The sequence below is a fragment of the Gallinula chloropus genome (assembly GCF_964237585.1).
Source record: "Gallinula chloropus genome assembly, chromosome: 4".
Taxonomy (NCBI): Eukaryota; Metazoa; Chordata; class Aves; order Gruiformes; family Rallidae; genus Gallinula; species Gallinula chloropus.
This window is the reverse complement of record NC_140088.1, coordinates 27,506,095-27,522,682: the sequence shown is the minus strand read 5'-3', so window position 1 is coordinate 27,522,682 and position 16,588 is coordinate 27,506,095. Positions and strand designations below refer to the sequence as shown.

The 16,588-nt window shown below is 42.4% G+C and overlaps 1 protein-coding gene across 4 annotated transcripts in view; it reads left to right on the top strand.

Moving 5' to 3' along the window:
• The window catches only part of DENND2B (DENN domain containing 2B), a gene marked incomplete at its 5' end in the record, with an annotated part of 89,353 nt that overhangs the window by 34,971 nt on the left and 37,794 nt on the right, over positions 1 to 16,588 (top strand). For 2 of the 4 annotated variants that reach the window (XM_084262646.1, XM_084262645.1), the window contains 7 exons: positions 1,224 to 1,372; positions 4,072 to 4,287; positions 7,134 to 7,230; positions 8,152 to 8,196; positions 10,484 to 10,668; positions 11,324 to 11,433; positions 13,555 to 13,624. In XM_084262646.1, coding sequence (XP_084118772.1) covers positions 1,224 to 1,372; positions 4,072 to 4,287; positions 7,134 to 7,230; positions 8,152 to 8,196; positions 10,484 to 10,668; positions 11,324 to 11,433; positions 13,555 to 13,624 — 872 coding nt within the window. The remainder of the gene's footprint in view (positions 1 to 1,223; positions 1,373 to 4,071; positions 4,288 to 7,133; positions 7,231 to 8,151; positions 8,197 to 10,483; positions 10,669 to 11,323; positions 11,434 to 13,554; positions 13,625 to 16,588) is intronic. The other 2 variants (XM_084262648.1, XM_084262647.1) reach the window with 2 other exon arrangements.

Sequence of the window (16,588 nt, the reverse complement as noted above, 5' to 3'; positions counted from 1 at the left end):
TTAATGGCTTGTGTTGCAATATATGTTGTACTAAGCCCATGAGTTTTAGAGTAATTTTAGACATAAACCAAAAGCTGTGCTGGTTCAGAAGCTTTGAACTTCCTGTGTGTTTCAAGTGTTTGCAAATTCAAGTTTTGAATTAGACTAGATCACTTTTTTTGGGGATGTTTTTATATGTACAATGATTGGAAAACTGGAAGGTCCCTGTATTCAAAATAGTGAAGGGCTAAACCAGTTGCTGATTATGAACTGTCTGAAGTGGATATAACATGTTCATTTTACTGAGGGCAGTCATTCATCTTTGTGCTGCTCAGTTCAGTGAGGGGTTTAGGGAGTTCAGGAGCTTTGAGAAGATGGAGAGTTATTCCACTGGTCCTTGGACTGCCGAAGGGTACTGGATCTCACTCAAACTGGGGCTGTAAATTTTGTTTCTGCTTTTCAAGTGCAAAAAATGCAAAGATTGCAGTCTGCTTCTTCACGTATTTTTCATTTATGTCTAATTTAGAGATTAGTGTCTACCTGTTACTGGCAGGATGAGTTTCCTTGTAGGAAATACTAATTTTACAGAAATGGACACAAATAGCTGCTTAATTAGGAGGCATGATGTATTTCAAAGGACATTTTGAGGATGTGGTATGTTCATGGGCAGAAATTCTTCCCTCATCTTTTACATTTTCCAGTCTTCTCTCTTGGCACTGCTGAGCTGGAGAGTTTGTTCTTTCTTTGCCTTCTTTCTGGGAAAGAGAATAATGAAGGTAGCATCAAATAACGGCTATCTTCTTGTGTGTAAGGGTGGTATGTTGAGAACAGTTATTTATTGCTGTTCATTTCACCCTGTGAGTGGCTGCGATAGATTTATAAAATCTACTGATACACTTTAAAGTATTTATGTGCCTTAGCTTTTATATATCAATAAATTTTCCACAGCTGTGGATGCTCAGGAGCACATCTTGTGAAACTTTTGCATTTTATTAAAACGAAAAGAAGGAAAAATAAAAAAAACCAACCCAAAGAAACTTGTTGACCTCATAGCCAAGTTCTCCTCCAAATACTTCCAGCTGCAGCTAGAGGGATGAGTCATGCTGAAAGCTGAGGAGCTTTTCTAAAAGCCTTTCACTTGGTTCACATGATTTTTTTCTTTTTTTTTTTTTTAACTTTGCATTCCTGTCTGTTTTTCTTTTCTTAAAAACCCTCTAAAAACAAAATAACGGAACCCCATGAAGGCGAATCACCCAAGGAAAACCCGTATGAGGATGTGGAGCTGAAAGGCCGTCATGCGGGCCGAAAATCCCATCAGCTCTCGGAGAATTCCCTAGATTCTTTGCACAGGATGTGGACGCCACAGGACAGGAAATACACGTCACCTCCCCAGGTAACAGCATGATGACACTTGTCTTTCTGTACTTGAAGCTTATTTAAAGCTTTTGCAAGAAAATGACTCACGGCAAAGGAGGAAGAGCAGCCGTGCTGAATGATAAAGGGTGTCTGGAAAAAGGGTGCGATCGAATGCCTAAATTGTGGCTGTGAGTGCTCTTGGCAGCTGTTGCTCAGCTCCTCAGCGCTGCGGTGCAGGAGCTGATGGCTCTTTGTGCTGGCTACGGCCTGAGGAGTTTAAGCAGAATCCTTCCACTGGTTGGTTGTGAGCTGTATCTGGCCCTAAATTATTTGTATGGCTGCACCTCTCTGTGAACTGCCTCCACGTTTGTGGGTTCAGTCAGCTGCTTGATCTTGCCTGCTATGTGTGGCTTTGCTCTTGTGAAGTATGTAGCAGGGCATGTTTTATTGTAAAACAGAGGAGGCTGAGTATGCCCCCCCCCCCCAAATGAATGCATGAACAACAAAATAGTCAGAAAAACCTGGGTGTCTGCATTTAACAAGGCTGTGCAAGATGTGTTTACAGCATAAATAAAATACCAGAAACTCTGCAGACTTTCCATTTTATGGTGAATTTTCCAAAGCAGTCTATTTTTTGTGAACACTATGAAATGGCAGGTTGCTTTGTTGTTTATGCGATGTTCATAAGAAAAAAAATACAAACTTCACCACATGCTTCATTTTGAGATTCAAGATGCCTTTTAAAGGAACTTTGTTTTGCACTGAATCAACAGAAAAATTGCAGTTGAACAAAAGGTCACAACGGTTTACATTTTTGTCCTGTAAAGAGACCTAGAAATAAACTGAATATACTTTCACTTCTTTTGCGTGCATGTGAGCATCACGGTCCAAGAGACTAAAGAAGTAGCACCAGGACTCTTAGTATGCACCTACCACATCATTTGTGAAACAGGAGTGCTTTCAGCAAAGCTACTGAAAAGGGCACAAGTGGAAAGTAGTAACCAGGTGGAGTAAGGAAACAGAAACTTCAGCCAGGAAGATAACCTCGTAGTGAGAGACATGCTGTGCAAAACAAGTCTTTTTGGCGGTGTGTGTGTGGACAGGAATTTTGTAGCATCTAGAGGACTCAACAGGGTGTAACATGGAGGTAGGAACTTTACAGATTCATACTAAGATGTTGTCCACTTTTCTCTGGTTTACCCAGGGTGACCAAAGAATATACAGATTAAAATGGATTCGGTAAACAAGTATTCTCTGGTATCTATGCAACAGGGCTATCTTTATTCTGGTAGCTTCTTTTTGAAATGCTGCCAGGAGTTTTCTGCCAGGATTCAGGCCTGCCATAATTGTGTTGTCATTGTGCTGATATATAAAGCGAAGAGCCACAAAGAGCAGGTCAACTATGGGCTTGGGTAACTCTCCAATAACCAGAAATAGAAAATTCTCAATTTCCTGAGGAATGGCAGTTTTGGCAATGATTTATTACTCAGTTTTTTCTAGCCTAGCAACACAGTTGGATTAGCAATGTTACTTTTCAGTCATGGGTGATGATAAACAAGATGTGAGAGATCAGAAGGTCAGCAGGCTTTCAACGATCATCTCCAAAAATAATTGTTTTCATTACTGTATAGATGGCTGCAGATTTTCCTGGCATGCTAACCTGGGGTAAGCAGAGACCTCAGAAACATTGCCTTGTGGTCACTTTGAATCCTGCTGTCTTCTCCTTTCCAATTCATCATTTTCAGTTTTTGAAGTCACCAGATATAAAACGGATGTTTTATCTATGCCCTTGTATTTGTGGTGCAGAACACACCCATACAGAAGCCTCTGTGCCTAATCCCACATAGCATGGCACTGTCATAGGTAAGCCTTCCAGCTAGAACAAGTGGGACATTCATCGCTGCTGGTTTATGGCTCGTAATACTGCTAATAGAATATTAGCAAATGCCAACTGACAGCTGTTTGATGTAATAGTGCCTTTTTGTAGACATGCTGGCTAAGCTTCTTACAGTGTTTGTGTTTGGGAGGAGAAGGCAAGGGACCTGGCCTTACCAGCCTGCCAATTAACCTTCTGGGGAGCTGGGCAGGGCTGCTCGAAGGACTGCTCCAAAAGACCCCCAGTTTTTCAAAGGTAGCTTTTACTCTGTGCTTCATCCTCTCAGTGAGATTTTTCCCTTCCTCCTGCCATGACAAGAGTTTTGTGTTTTAAGGGGAATTCGTTGGGAACGTGGGACAAAGCTGTAACTGCACCTGTGTACATGGGCAGATCTTAAAAGATCTTAACCCCGTGGAAACACAGCAAACTTGAGGTCTGCTTTCTTTCTCTAGGATAAAATAGGAACTTCAGTGTAATTGCTTTTGATTTTAACTACTGGAAGTGAAAGAGATGGATGAGACCCAGCAAGTCAGTGCTCTGATGTCAGCCAAACCTTTTAAGTTAGGTTTGAAGGCTCGTAGAATTGATGTGATGTGGGTGCGTGGAAATGCACCAAAGCCAAAAGTATTGGCTTTTTTGAACTAAAGTCTTAGATATTGACCCTTGTCTTTGTGACCTTAAGCCGTCTCTTTTCACATACCCTGCAGAGCAGTGGCTCACCTGGCATGATGGCCTTGTGTAGCATGGCTCACATGCCTTGTGTAGCACTGCTCACGTGCCTTGTGTAGCACCGCTCACGTGCCTGCTGCGTGAAGGGTTGCTGAGCAGGGGAAGAGCTCAAGCTGTTCTTGTTCCTGCAGCTGCCTTCGAAGCCCAGCAGCCAGTCTCTGCGCATCGGGAACTGGTCAGAAAGGAAGAGCCACCGCTTACCACGGCTGCCCAAGCGGCACAGTCACGATGACATGCTGCTGCTAGCTCAGCTTGGCATTCCTTCCTCTCCTTCCAGCCTCAATGAGGACAGCCTGAGTACTACAAGCGAGCTGCTGTCTACACGGCGGGCCAGGAGGATCCCAAAGGTACCGTCAGGGTGATCAGGCTTGCGCTGATCTGCAAGAGCTTGCAAATTTCTGTCCAGTGTTGAGCCATCGCTGAAAGCTCCTTTTGTATTCTAAAGGAAAACTGAGACAAACCAGAAACAGTAACTCTCAGCAACCAAGATATGCTCCTTTTTTACACACAGCCATGCTGTGACAATCCCTTCCCTAGGAGTGGGTAACTCTGCCCTGGCCCAAGAGTAGCAAACACCTTGATTGCCGTCTCTGAACAGAGTTCATTTTAAACCAATTCTACTTTCCACACCTTTCTTTAAGATCTGTGGGCCAGAGCATTGTTGTGTACCTAACTTTATGATTTTGAATGGGTGATAGCCAAGCAGTTATTATTTATAACGTGCAGCAGCATCTGAAGTGGATTTTTTCCCCATCATTTGTTTACTGGTCTTGGGAATATATTATTGGCCTACTGTGTTTTTCTTCCTTTATTCACAGCCTACTTCAGCATGATTACCCTGTTGTCTTGATGGATTTGAAGTAAAAATTAACTTTCCATTTTTCAAGAAGTTTTCCACTTCTAAAAGGGATGTGATCCACCCCTCACACCCTTCCCCCCAAGCCACCAAATGACCAAAAAAAAAAAAACCAACCCAAGAAAGCTTTTCTAGTACAACAGCAACAAAGAGGGAGAGAACTGCCAATATGTTTATTTTTGGCTTGTGGACAAAGTTGATTTTTACTGTATATTCAGCTCTTTCCTGTACTTATTAGAGTGCATATTTAATGTGCATGTCTGTAAATACTGTGAGTAGGGGGAGATTTTTATGTTTTTGCCAATTAGTCTGAAATTATGTCTAAGCAGGAAGCAAACAAAAAGGAGGAAATTAATTCTATGTCCTTAATATTCACTATATTTATACTTTTTTGGAATATACTATTTCACTTGGAAGATACTACTCACTTGGAATATACTATTCACTATAGACTGACAGGCTATATATAGTGAATAGTATATTTCAAGTGAACATGGTGAATTCACTATATTCACTTGGAATATATGATTTCATTGTACTGTACACATCTGTGCATGAAGTTAGAGGGTAACTTACAGAGTAGTTTACTACTTGGTTTTGAATAAAACTTGGAAAGTTTGGCTGTTAATTTTGTATCCAACTCTTTTAAATTTGGATTTAAGGGACAGGGGTTCTCCTTATATGAAATTATAATTTCAGTATACGAATGTTCATAGTTTATCATAGATCAGGTGATAATTTGTATTTTTGACCACTCTACCTCCTGGAGTCACGTAGTACTGGAGAATTATTTTTCTTAATTGAGACAATGTTAGTTACTAGAAAGAAAAACTTTAGAAACTCCTGTTCTTTACCACCCCCTGTGATGCTCTGTGAAGCAGCTGAAGCAGACCAAGTGCCAAGCAGCAGAGCGAGGGTAGTGCAAAATCCCAGGGAAGCCCTTCGCTCCTGATGCCTTATTCAGAGGTCGCATGCAGGAGTTTCTGGGCTGGTGCACAAGAGGGAGTCAGGAGGGATTTCATCCTCCTGGCTCTGCCCTGGTGCTCTGCAGGTTCCCAGCAGGCAGAGCCAGGCACATGGCTGCAGCCAGAGGAGTTCCAGCTGAGCCTTGCACGTGACTCAGGATGCAGAGACAAAATCCCCAACGGTGCTTCAAGCAGGCAAACCAGGGTTTTAGCAAGCACTTCAGGCTGCCCGTTCTGGGACAGACCCTCTTCCTCTTCTGGAGGGGTCGCACAAGTTTTTGTTCCAGTCTGTGCTGCGACTGACTTTCTACTGTGTCGATGACAAATTAGTTTCTCTCACTGAGCTGATTTCTCTCTGCAAGCTGAGGTAAAGCAGCTTTTGCAAAAAGTATTGTAGTTGAATGAGTAAAACTGCTATAGAATGAAATATACTATTCCTGACTCATAAAAACATTGTGAAGTTGAATTGCTACATATTTACAACTATCTAGAAGTTTTAATGCTCTGTTTAATTACAAATTCTTAGTAATCCCAACATCTTGGTGAAGGCACCATGTGCACATTGTCTTATTAATATTTTCCATCATCTCAGAATTTTTTACATAGACATTTATTATCTGTGTTGAGCTCTCCTGAGAGAATTCATAAAGATGATTACCAGGAGTTTAAATTCTGGCTAGTGCTGGTTTAAAGCCAGCTAACTTCAAAAAACTTTGGTAGATAAGGGTAAGATTTAGACAGTAGATAAAGCACATCCGAAGTAAGGCAATTACAGCATTAATTACTGAGGTGGGAGGGAGAAGTCCATATGGGCCAGACCCTCAGCTGATACGATATTGCCTCAAAGCAGCCAATCCACTTTGTACCTGAAGAGGCTTTAAAAAGTTAGAGCCATCTTCTTCTGGGCTTATTTGAACACACTGAAATCTCAGTTCAGAGAGGTGCCAATACATGTTGCTCTCATATTCAAAATAAGAATATGACCTTAAGCTCCACAAGAGTTTGGCAAAGCTGGGTATGGCTAAGGGATCACTGTTATTTAGTGCAAGTGAAGAGAAACAATAGTGTAGAGAGAAGGACGTGGTAGAGGATAATGGCTACTTTTGAATCCCCAGGCTCATTGTGCATTTCTTACAAATGGCTACGTGAATTTTGAAAATGGAATTTAGTTTGTGAATTATTTGGTTTTTAGAAATATATCCAAAAGCATATATTCAAAAGAAGTGATTCAAACAACAAGAGAGACATGCTCTTTAGGGGGTTCAGCTAGCCTATCATCCATGGTCAAATTCTTTGTTTGGATAGATTAATTAAAAGTCTCCTGGCAGGAAAGTGTTTGGTCTTACTGATTCCTCATTTTCTTATTTTGCAGCTTGTCCAAAGAATCAATTCCATCTACAGTGCAAAAAGAGGAAAGAAACGATTGAAGAAACTTTCTATGTCCAATATTGAGACAGCGTCCCTACGAGGTATGACACAGTCCTCACAGTTCAGTGAATCTGTCTGGATGGTGCAGGATTAACAGATTCCCTTCTTTCCTCACCATCTACCCCAAGCTCTACTTTGTTTAGCACTTTCTTCTGTGAACAATGGTAACTTTGTGTCTGCAAGAATAGAAAATAGGAATGGACTACAAATGACCAATACTCTCAGCATTGTCTATCCTATTAATCCCATGATCAGTTGGACTTTGCCAGCTTCTTTAGTTCACTTTTTGAGTAATTTGCATCTGTAAGTTTTGTTCAAAATTCAGTTTTGACCTTGTAATTAATTCATGCCTTTTCTTGGCATGTGAATATAACTCACACTGCACATCAGACTGCTTCTGTAAAAGCAGGGACCAAAAAGAAATTCAGCCTGTGTTTGTAGCAGAAGTAAAATAGTGCTTTTAATGCAAGTACATCTTGTCATAATGTTACTTTTGCATGTTACTCTCACTCAGTTTGGTGAGTTCTGGTGACTGAGAATGTTGTCTGGACAGACAAGTCCCATAAAGCTCACTTTCACTTCTCACTTTTACTTTCAAAAATGTAATGTCTGAAAAAAAAAAAGAGGAAAGGTTAAAATCCTTTTTCTAAATGGCATGTTCACCTCTGTAGCTTAGCACAGATTGGGGTTCAGTGCAACCAGTTGCTGTAATGGAGACTGAGTTTTGCATTTTCATCAAAACAAAGCTCATATTCTCAAGGAAAAATGAAACTTAATCCAAGGAAAACACAACCTAAGGAGTAATTCAACCTGGGCATTTCAAGATATTTTAAAACTGAGGAGAAAGCATGCCTGGATCACAAAGTTTAGTGTGAGCGATTATTTTTCCTAGTTTCACCACAGTAAGCGAAGTTTATATTTGCTTTGGTTTTGCATTAACTGATCCTCTACCTCCTCTGCAGATGAGAACAGCGAGAGTGAGAGTGACTCAGATGACAGGTTTAAAGGTAAGAGATCAGCCTTTGATGCCTTCTAGTCAGCCAGTGTCACAAACCTTATCAACATACGTTCTCCTGCTACTGCACTTTGTTCCTGTCTGTGGCCTATATTTTCCTTCCTGAACTGTGCTAACTCCATTACAACAGAGCTCACAAAGTTCCCAACACAGGAGCGTGAATGTGGAAAGCAAGGACAAAATGAGCTGTGAGGATCTAACAAGGATTTGGCAACTGTGTCATATAATGAAGAACAGGACCTTTGATAGATTTGCTTTGTCAGCCACTTCACAGATGCTGATGTTTTCCAGACTGACTACTGGGTGCAAACTTCGAGGGATGAGATTGGATAAATATGCTCTCTTCTTATTCATGCACTGCTTTAAGTGTTTACAGCTAGCTGCTGTTGGAGGCGAGACTCTGGGTCTGATCCAGCGGAGCGACTCTTACCCTCTTTTATAGGTCTGCAGTCTCCAAATTGTAGAAATTCCTTTATCAGCACACAGCACCTGCACAAACTCGGCTTCAGCCAGGACAGTACATTAGTCTCTCATTTTCAAGAGTCCTGATACACAGAGAGAACTATAAAAAAAGTTTAAGGCAGCAACAACAGATTTTATTACTAAAAGCCTATCATGTCCTTAGTAAGTGAGGGGAAAACACCCCAAGAGCGTGGAGCTGAGCTTATAAGGGGCAAGCATTCATATCTGTCTATTGCAGATGTCACCTGCTTACTGTTCATTCATTTGCTGGAAAAAAATCAGCTTGGAGAAAAAGATTTGTTCTAGATAGGTGATGGTAAGACTGCCCAAAACCAGGCTGTATGCGGTGTTGTGGTAATGTGTGGAAAAAGATTCGTTGCTCCCTTTTAGATAGGTACCAGCCCCAAAGCACTTACAGTTCTGTTTCTCTTTGTGTCAAAAAATTTAGGGGTTGCTTTTGCTCAAGGCCCCTGAATGAAGACAGACAGCATGCTGCATCTGTCTTGATATTGGGAGGGTATTCTGATTTCACTGGAAACTGGGAAGCTCTTTCACTCTTTGCTGTGGAACCAGAGGATCTTCATTATGATGGTTCCCTGACTTGACTTCACCTGTGTGACCTTATATTTACATTGATACCCTCAGGGCATCCTGAGCCAAAGATCCGTTTGTCACATGTGGCATGATAGGATTCACTGGGTTCCTGTTTGTTGGGGTGGGCCTTTGATTTCACCTCTTGCAGCATGAAGTACTGTCCAGCACTGTGGGGCTGTCTCAAGGAAGGACAGGGCGGGCTGTTTCTTGTGATTGAGCTTCCCTAGCTGTGCAGTCACATCAAGACCTAAGTGTTTCATCAAAACAAATCTAAATTTCGGTGTTGTTGAACCACTTGCATGATGGCTGATCATCAAGGGGTTTCCCTTTGTCAATTCATTACTGCTGTGGTCAAGTGCTTGAGACATCTTATTTCCCCACCACAAGCAACAGTCTGCTTTTTTCAAACTGTGGGCATCGTGAGGGATTAGAGCCTTAGGGGATTGACATGTGCTGGTAACAATTCATTTTCCTGGTGTGAGGAGGTGGGGAAGAGCATGCAGGAACCTGGTTTGACTTACTTGTTTTCACTTCTTGGCCTACCAGAACTAGTAATGATGTTACTGACTGATCTGCCACAGATGTCTAGTGACAGTCACTGGATCAAGGCATATCTTTGAATCAGGACTGGAGGTGACCATGAATCTAAGATGGCACCTCAGTCAAACTGCGCAAGGAAAGCAATCCCACGGGAGGGAATTCATACCCCTCTGCTTTCCCCTTCCCTGAAGATCATTCTGCAGCTTGCATGGATTGTGCCTGTGCTGTAGAGAAGAAAATACAGAGAATGTACCTTCAGTGGTTCCCAGCATAAAGCTGTGCTATGTAGGGACAGAACTGTTTTTCACCAATGTAAACCAGATCCAAGTGACACAGTCCTGAGATGTGTCACCCTGGAGGCCCTGCTGCCTTGCACGCCCACGTAGTGGTTTATAATCTAGTCTTCTGTGGGAAGAAAAAGCAGACCTCTGGTAGGGTAGCAGTTATGAACTGCAAATTATTCCAGTGACATAGTGTTGCATCACTTCAGTGCTTGGAGAGAGTTTTGACTTATAGGTGCAATTAGTGGGGGAGACTACAGTATGAAGGTTTGCTTTTGAAAGGAGAACATGCTTAGATTATTACAATGGCAAGTTGAACATCCTTTGTGAATGGCTGTGGCTTAAACATATACATTACCATCCCAGGTAACTGTCTGTCTCTCTTTTTTTCTTAAATACTAGCTCATACCCAGCGTCTAGTGCACATCCAGTCAATGCTGAAGAGGGCTCCGAGTTACCGAACCCTGGAGCTGGAGCTGATAGAATGGCAGGAACGGGAGCTATTTGAGTATTTTGTGGTAGTGTCACTGAAAAAGAAGCCATCTAAAAACACTTACCTCCCAGAAGTGACATATCAGTTTCCCAAGGTAAAAGAAAAGTTCTTATGTACAGTTCATACTAAGATCGATACAGTGAATAAGTGGGAGAATTAATAGAAATCTGTTTTTAAGTGGAGTTAATCATTCAGCTTTCATAATTTTCCCCAAGCAGTTTGTTGCAAAGCAAAGGGCCTAGAGGAGGTAACTGAAAGCTTTCCCGGTTTAGAAACTTATCTTTTCCAGTGTTGGAGAGTTTGGCCTGAGGGTAGGTGCTTCAGAGACTGTGTTTAAATTCAGTTTCTAAATATTTCACTTCTAACTCATTTTGGCTATATTAGGATTTGTTCCAAAACTCAAAAACTCACTGAAGTCAATGGAAAGACTTTTGCTGATCTATGGCATTTCTTGTGTGCTCTTGCAGCAGAAAGGAATTTGAGTTAGGACTGTGTTTTAAGGGGCCATTGTGCAATGAGGGAGTTTGGGGCAATTAAATAAAAAATTTTAAAAAAATCAGCAGTGATTATTTCTATTGTACTGGCATCTATAAGCCTGTCCTGGGGTCATGCCTCATTCTGCCAAGCACAAATAAAGAAGCTGATGGGCCTTTGTTCTTCAGAGCTCATTAGTAACCCTCCCTTCCTGAGAGGTGCTGTGAAGCTGGCACTAACAGTAACTGACTGAACCTCAATTTTCTCCCCTGCAGCTAGAAAGACCAACCAAGCAGATGCGTGAAGCAGAGGAGCGTCTCAAGGCTATCCCTCAGTTCTGCTTTCCTGATGCCAAGGACTGGCTCCCTGTCTCTGAATACAACAGGTAAACCCTCCGGCGCTGCTCCACTGCTCAGTCTTGATGGAGTGCATCTGGAGCAGCCACAGGCTTGCTGATGCCCAATTAAGGAAGCAGCAGTTGGAGTCTTGGCCACTTCAAGCTCAAGCAGCTGTATTTAATTTTTTTAAAAGTTCTGTATTATTTTTCTTCCTTAGTCTGCCTGCCTCACAGGCCTGTGTGGCTGAAGGGAAGAGGTTTGAAGGTTCCTCTCAGTGCTGAACCCAAAAGCATAAATTAAAGTATTTAAAATAAATCTTACAAAGGACAGGGCCCTGCCTACCACCTGTCCTAGTCATTTACCCCAGAATGATTTTCTGATGTTGCAAGACACCTCTTCATTTAGCTCAAAGCAGTTGTGAGAACTCTTTTGGAGCTGAGCTCTATGCCAGCAGAGGGGCCCTATCTTCCTTCCCTCAAAGATGAATGACTACAAGAGAAAGGAGAGCCCAGCTTACAGCCCAGCTTCTTTTTTGAATGAAAAAAAAAAAAAAAAAGTCTTTTCACCCTGCATTGTGTCAGAACCTGTTGATCAGAATGTGTAGGAGTAGTAGAGTAGGCAGAAGGGATAAAATCAGTGAATGGTTTGACTTGGAAGGAACCTTTAAAGGTCTAGTCCAACCCCCTCCTTCCAATGAGCAGGGACATCTTCGAGAGGAGCAGGTTTCTCAGAGCCCTGTTCAACCTGACCTTGAATGTTTCCAGGGATGGGGCATCTACCATATCTCTGACTAACATGTTCCAGTGTTTCATCACCCTCATCCTAAAACATTTCTTCCTTATGCTTGGTCTGATTCTGCCCTATTTCAATTTAAAACCGTTACTCCTTCATTACAGGCCCTACTAAAAAGTCCGTGTGTCTTTCTCATAAGCCCCCTTCAAGCCTTGAAAGGCCACAATAAGGTCTTCCTGGAGCCTTCTCTTCTCCAGGCTGAACAAGCCCAACTCTCTCTCTGCCTGGCCTCATAGGAGAGGTGCTCCTTGATCATTTCTGTGGCTCTCCTCTGGACAGGCTACGAAGGCCCACGCCTGTCTTGTGCTGAGTGGCTCCAGAGCTGGACACAGTGCTCCACTTGGGCTCTCCCCATATTCACCAGGAATGGGTGATGCCTTTTTACAATGCTTACTCTGAGACGTGGGTAAATGAGATAAGACCTGCTCAGAGTGGGTCTAGAGGGACTTTCAACGAAAACAAGGAACTAGCATTCACCTGCAGGAGTTACTGTAACCAAGAATACATATGGAACACTTGATTGGTTTACATATGGCATTATGTGGAAGCACCTGAATGGTGAGTTATTGAAAACACTGAAGAAGAAGCAGACGACTGTGTGGGCAACATTGGTATGAGAAGCACACAGCCCTGCCTACACATCATTCCACCTCTTCTGTTGCCCCTCTCCTAGACAGAGCTTTCATGAGCCCATGTTTGTGAAACAAGATATTCCTCCTATATACAGCTATAATTGTATAAACCCTGGCATTCCAGCACAAATTAAAAATGCTTTATAATGCCATTTAAAACTTGCAAAGCAGTCAGGAATGTTTCTCAGTCCAGGCACAAGTCCACAGACCCATCCCTTCACCTGTGCTGTAATTGCAGTCTTAAGCTGTTGTTTTACTTCTCTGTCACAAATGGTACTTACCCTAGACAGGGATATAAAATGAGCTGAATTTTGGAAGTCTGTGGTGTTTCTGGCTAGAAAATGATGTCTCTACTCTTAGAGAATATCTAAGGTTCTCCCTTTAAGAACAAAGCACAGTGCAATGTTATGCTGTAACTGAGATGTGAGGGAGATACAGCATTTGAAAACTGCCCTCAGATTCTGAATTTTGTGTTCCTTCTGCAGTAGTGACTGCTGTGTGGCTGAAATTCAGACCCTATCTCTTCTTATAAGAAGACAGCTAGGTTGTCTGCAACCATGCAGATATTTTTGCTCTACTGCTGGTGGAATTTGTTCAGAGTATGTCCAGGTGATGGGCAGAGGGGGAGAAGACCCTCCAGTGGGTAGAATCTCTCACTGCATAAGACAGTGTCTCTCTAAATGATCTGCCTCGTATCTATGATGTAGTTCTGGTATAAGATCTGGGCAATTTATTTTCTTCTAGTGAGACCTTCTCTTTCATGCTGACTGGGGAAGATGGGAGCCGGCGGTTTGGTTATTGCAGGAGGCTGTTGGTAAGTACATCAACTTCACCTCAAAATGCAGAATTCTGTTAAACAATATCTCAAAACTATAGACTGAACTTTGGGGTTGTCTCTCATGGTTTTAAAAGAAAACAGAGCTAGTCACTCTGAAATTTGAAATGTAAGGAGCTCAAGTAAAGTAAGTGTTTGTAATGGCTGGCTGAATCAAATGGATCCCGAGTCTTACAGGAAAATCATAAGAATATGGAAAGTTTCTTGTGTGAGCACATACTTTTAATATTCTTTATATTACATGCTTTCAAGCAGAATCAGAAATACTACAAGCCTGCACACCAAGGAAAATGTGGTATTTCTAAACATCTGTGAGTAGCATTTATCTCTTGGACAGTTGCTTACATCTCTAAGGTATTCTGCCAGCACTGCCTAATCAGTCTGCAGCAGGTCATGATGGAGGTAAATAAGCCACCCTGTTGAGTAGGAGGTCAGCAGTAGTGGAGAGTGGGCCACTATCACTGTTTGCTCACAACCAAGCACTAAGCAGATGCCTTTGCCAGCACATCTGGGTTCTCAGGCTCCTTTTCAAGTCCTCACAATCAGGGGTGGTCAACTGGTGGTGCAGGGACCTGACTGCCTATCAAACCACTTTGTCTTATCACCTGGAAAATCACCAGTTAACTGATACATTGAGAACTTGGCAGTGTGTGTGTGTGTGTGTTGGGGCAGGGGATGGGGGAGGAAACTGCACAAAGGTTTGCCAAGTGTAGGCAGGTGAAGCACAGCGCAGACAGGGATTTTGCTGTCCATCCTGCAGATCTTGCCTGGGTAGCAGCGAAGCATACAGAAGCACCAGTCTAAGATAAAGGCATGCTGTTGCTTTCCCCTTCCTTCACTCTCTGGAGTTATTTCCCATCTTTCCAAGCAGGGTGCACCTGCCTTCTATAGCTTTCAGTGGCTTCCAGTAGACAGAGCAGCACCCTTCACCTGCCTGTGCCTGTACCTGACCCTGCTCGCACCCTGCTCTTTGCCTGTGGCAAAGCTCCTTGTTGTGCAGACAACAGATGCTCTGTCTGGGAGGTATTGCTGTGTCTGGTTCCTCTATTTGTAAGAAGTTTCGTTTAAACATAACAGAAAACTTGTTTATCAATTCTGTGGGCGGTATTTGCCATAGGTAGCAACACAGAGACTCGCTTACTCTCTGCAACCCAGTGTGTAAGTGTGGCCACGATGAGGTTTATATGTGGAAAGAAAATGTTAACAATGGGTTGCGTGGCAGTAAATCAAGGGCTGGTCAGGGGGTGATTCAGAGACAAATGAGAGGAGCACTCTGAAGGTACCTTTGCTGGTGTAAACAAGCATAACGAGATGTAGGACAGCAGTACAATTCAACTACTTTTAAATGCGGTGTCATTTAAAAGGATAATAAGGTAAATTTGGAAAAAAACCCTCCCAAACCTCAGAAAATGTTGGCTAGAATTAAATTCTGGAATGTTTTCACTCTACGGGTAAAGGGCAATACAAGGCTTCTGTTTCTAGGAACGTTAGCAAGTTTGGAACCGTGCACAGAGCTTACGGTTGTGAAATGCAAAACAATTGATCCTGGATGGATCAGGATGACTGAACTAATCAGTCACAATTAAAAAAAGATTTATACACAGAAATACTGAATTAGTTTGTCAACGGAAGGTTAATGTGGGCTTTCTTTACTCACTGAAGGCTCAGTGAAGTCCACTCTACCATTAAAGTCAACACAAAAATAGAATGGGGATTTTCAGTTGTTATAAGAGATAGATTAGCATAGCAGGAAATACTGAGAATAAAATTAAGTCAATACTACACATGAATGGTATTTTAAAACAGCATCAGAGATTGTTTTTATCCGACACTGGCTATGGCAAAAATCTGCCAACCAGATAGCAAAAAGTGTTTAAAAAAAAAGGGAATAATAAATACTGTCTTGTTAAACCTGTCTTAAAAATTACAAAGCCAGTTATAAAGCTGGTCTACCACTTCCTTGAGAGACTGTTGAATTCAAGATGTTTCAAGATGGCCCCAAAACTTGACATGCCATGGCTCATCTCACTGATACAGCCTACCCAGCAAATGAAAGCAGAGTGATACCAATGTACTTTACCACATTGTCCTGTATGGGGGCAAATTCTGCCATGCCTTCTGAGAGCAAAACTAACATGGTCTGGGGCTTAGAAAAAAAGTGGATTCGGGGACCTACAGAGAAACATCTTAGCATTTCTGATCTAGTGGAGGGTGTCTCTGCCTGTGACAGGGGGGTTGGAACTAGTTGATCTTTGAGGTTCCTTCCAACCCCAGCCATTCTGTGATTCTATGATTCTCTGTCTGGGGAAACGGCAAAAGTAGCAGAGATCTGCTGCTACTTGGACATTGCAACCCCTTTCTGTCCTGCTGGAAGAAATGAGGGAATCTGTTACCTGAAGTGCTTCCTCCATTGGGTTCAGCTGTGCTCATGAAGAGCAACAATTTCTTGTCCCCTGCAAATGTTGGTGCACGGGTGGAATGGCCTCCCTGGTGCGTGGCTCACAGTGATACTTCTATTGACATTCATGTGCATATTTTATTTTTTAAATGTGCAAATTCAGAGTTTGTACATACAACAGGGGACAAATAACGTCTGCGAGCACTGCTTATATGCCAGAGGCTTGGGCTTTAAAGCAGATTTTTTGTATTTGGGTGTCCAACTTCCTGAGCAGTTTCTGAAAGCTTCAATCAGGGTGGCTCTGATGTCCAGGAGTTCACAGCACCTCCTTTGATCAGTCCTATGCCTGACCGACAAGTCGTGTCAAATGCAGTAACCATAATTTGGGACCTACATGCTGTTTTTGGCAAACATGACATCAGAGAGAGATGGGGCCATACTGTGCGATACAGAACTGTAAGAAAACCCTAAAATCATTCTAAACCACTCTGCTTCAGAACAAGCCAACCGCTGTGAGACTAACTCCTTAGGAAATATTCCGCAGC